The following is a 2,300-nucleotide window of genomic DNA, read 5'->3' on the forward strand; positions in this document are numbered from 1 at the left end:
TTTTTTTTTTTTTTTTTTTTTTTTTTTTTTTTTTTTTTTTTTTTTTTTTTTTTTTTTTTTTTTTTTTTTTTTTTTTTTTTTTTTTTTTTTTTTTTTTTTTTTTAGTTATATATGTGTATAATAAAAATAAAGCTACCATATTATGATCAGTTCATAAAAAAAAAAAAAAATAATATAATCATAATATATATATATATATATATATATATTATTTTTTTTTCGTGCCCATTATGGAAAGAATAACATTGAAAAATATATATACAAGAATTAACATTATTAAAGATTATAGTTAAATATAATCATACAATGATTATGTTTTTATTGTGAATGGTGCTGATTTGAGGATTTATAAAAAATCATATATATTTTTTGGTTGAATTATTTATTTATTCATTAATTAATTTTTCTTTCATTTGATTTGTATGATAAGGAATATTTTAAGAGACATACATGTGAGGAATGATGGTTGGTGTGTTTTGAAGTGCACAAAAATAAGAAGGGTTCATAATAAAGGAGGATGTGATGAGAAAAATCTTGTGGTTAAAAAATTGTTGGAGAAGTATAAAAATTTAAGGAATGAGGATAAAGTAAAATTAATAAATAGTCATTTAGTGAATATAAAAGAGAAGGATGTGAATGACATAATATATAATTTTTGTAAAAAAAGAGAGGAAGAGAAAGAGGTTGAAGATGAATATATAAAGAGGAAAAGATTAAAATTATTGAAATTGAGAAAGCCTGCTTATTTACAACAAAAAAAAATAAAAAAGAAAGTTAATAATGATTTTATGGTACCAAATGAGTATGAAGAAAAAATGTGTATGGAAAAAGAAAAGGAATTAAAAGATATTGAAAAATATACATTAATTGAAGATATGTATAAATCATATATATATAGTATAGCATTTATTTTATTAACTAACCAATATAAAACTAAACATTGTATAACAAATAATTTTGTGCATGTAATGATTAATACGATAAGAAATGAAATTTTACAAAAAATAAGACCTACCTTAATAAATGAATTCAGTACATATAAGAATCCATATATGTTATTAAAAAATGCAATGTTTAATTTTATATTACATGAATATGTAAAGAATCCTTATGAAGAGTCTTTAATTGATAGTTATATAAATAAAAAGATTTATATGAACATCTTAAAAATAAATAGTGCAAGTGTACCTGTCGAAGTATATGAACCTTTAGTAGCTTTTAGAGGAGATGTCAATTATAATTATGATTTAAAAGAAAAATTTAATGTAATGATGGATACTTCCCAGAATATTATAAATATAATTACAAGGGAAAATATAGATAATATAGATAATAAAAATAATAAAAATAATAAAAATAATGACAACAATAAAAATAATGACAACAATAAAAATAATGACAACAATAAAAATAATGACAACAATAAAAATAATGACAATATATATGGTCATACTCATTATAATAATAACAACATGAGGGAAGAAGAACAAATAGGTTCAATTATTATCAATAAGGTTTTAAAAATATTACCAGAAAATATTAAGTATCCCTATGAAAATTATCCATTTGAAAATCTTAAATCATTCAAAAGTAAAAAACGAAAAAAATATGTCGGAGGTATAAAAAATAATAAACCAATAAATATAGAAGATGAGGAATTAAGTATCATGCGATATCCAAATTTACAATGCGTAGCTCATTCCTTGCCAAAGGATGAAAAATATAGAGACAATGTAATACATGCAATTAAAGTATTAGAAAGATCTAAACATTGGGACCACCAAAGTAAAATTAAAGCAATCAATACATTAATTCAAGTGTGGAATAATATGAATTCTAGTGAATACTATGAAAATATATTAGATAAATCATTACCAGTCTTATATACAAAAAATCATCTCAGAAAAACAAAAACAAGAAAAGATACTTATAATAAAGGTTTAACGTATATACAATCATTAACTACGCAAAAACCCCTAGCCATGCGTCTTAAAAAAAATTAAAATAAATGAAACAAATAAACATGTGAATGGGATACATAGATGGTAAGGAAACGCAAAAAAAAATAAATAAATAAATAAATAAATATATATATATATATATATATATATATATAGATATATTTTATTTTTACTCTATTTTTTTTTAAATGACGAGAATGATATACTTTGAAATATATAAAATGAGTTCATAAGATATCATAAGTAATACATATGCTATATAAAAATATAAATAAATGAATAAATATAAATAAATAAATATATATATATATATATATATATATATATACATATACTTTA

General features: G+C 19.8%; 1 protein-coding gene across 1 annotated transcript; it reads left to right on the forward strand.

The window, feature by feature from the left end:
• Positions 1-422: 422 nt before the first annotated feature.
• Positions 423-2,003, forward strand: PGSY75_1024700 (hypothetical protein; the record flags this gene model as incomplete). Its single annotated transcript, XM_018786019.1, has 1 exon — positions 423-2,003. One exon carries the CDS (start codon positions 423-425, stop codon positions 2,001-2,003), a length of 1,581 nt encoding a protein of 526 aa, XP_018641636.1.
• Between the last annotated feature and the right edge of the window lie 297 nt (positions 2,004-2,300).

The sequence above is a fragment of the Plasmodium gaboni genome, chromosome 10, assembly GCF_001602025.1.
Source record: "Plasmodium gaboni strain SY75 chromosome 10, whole genome shotgun sequence".
In the NCBI taxonomy this organism is placed as follows: domain Eukaryota; phylum Apicomplexa; class Aconoidasida; order Haemosporida; family Plasmodiidae; genus Plasmodium; species Plasmodium gaboni.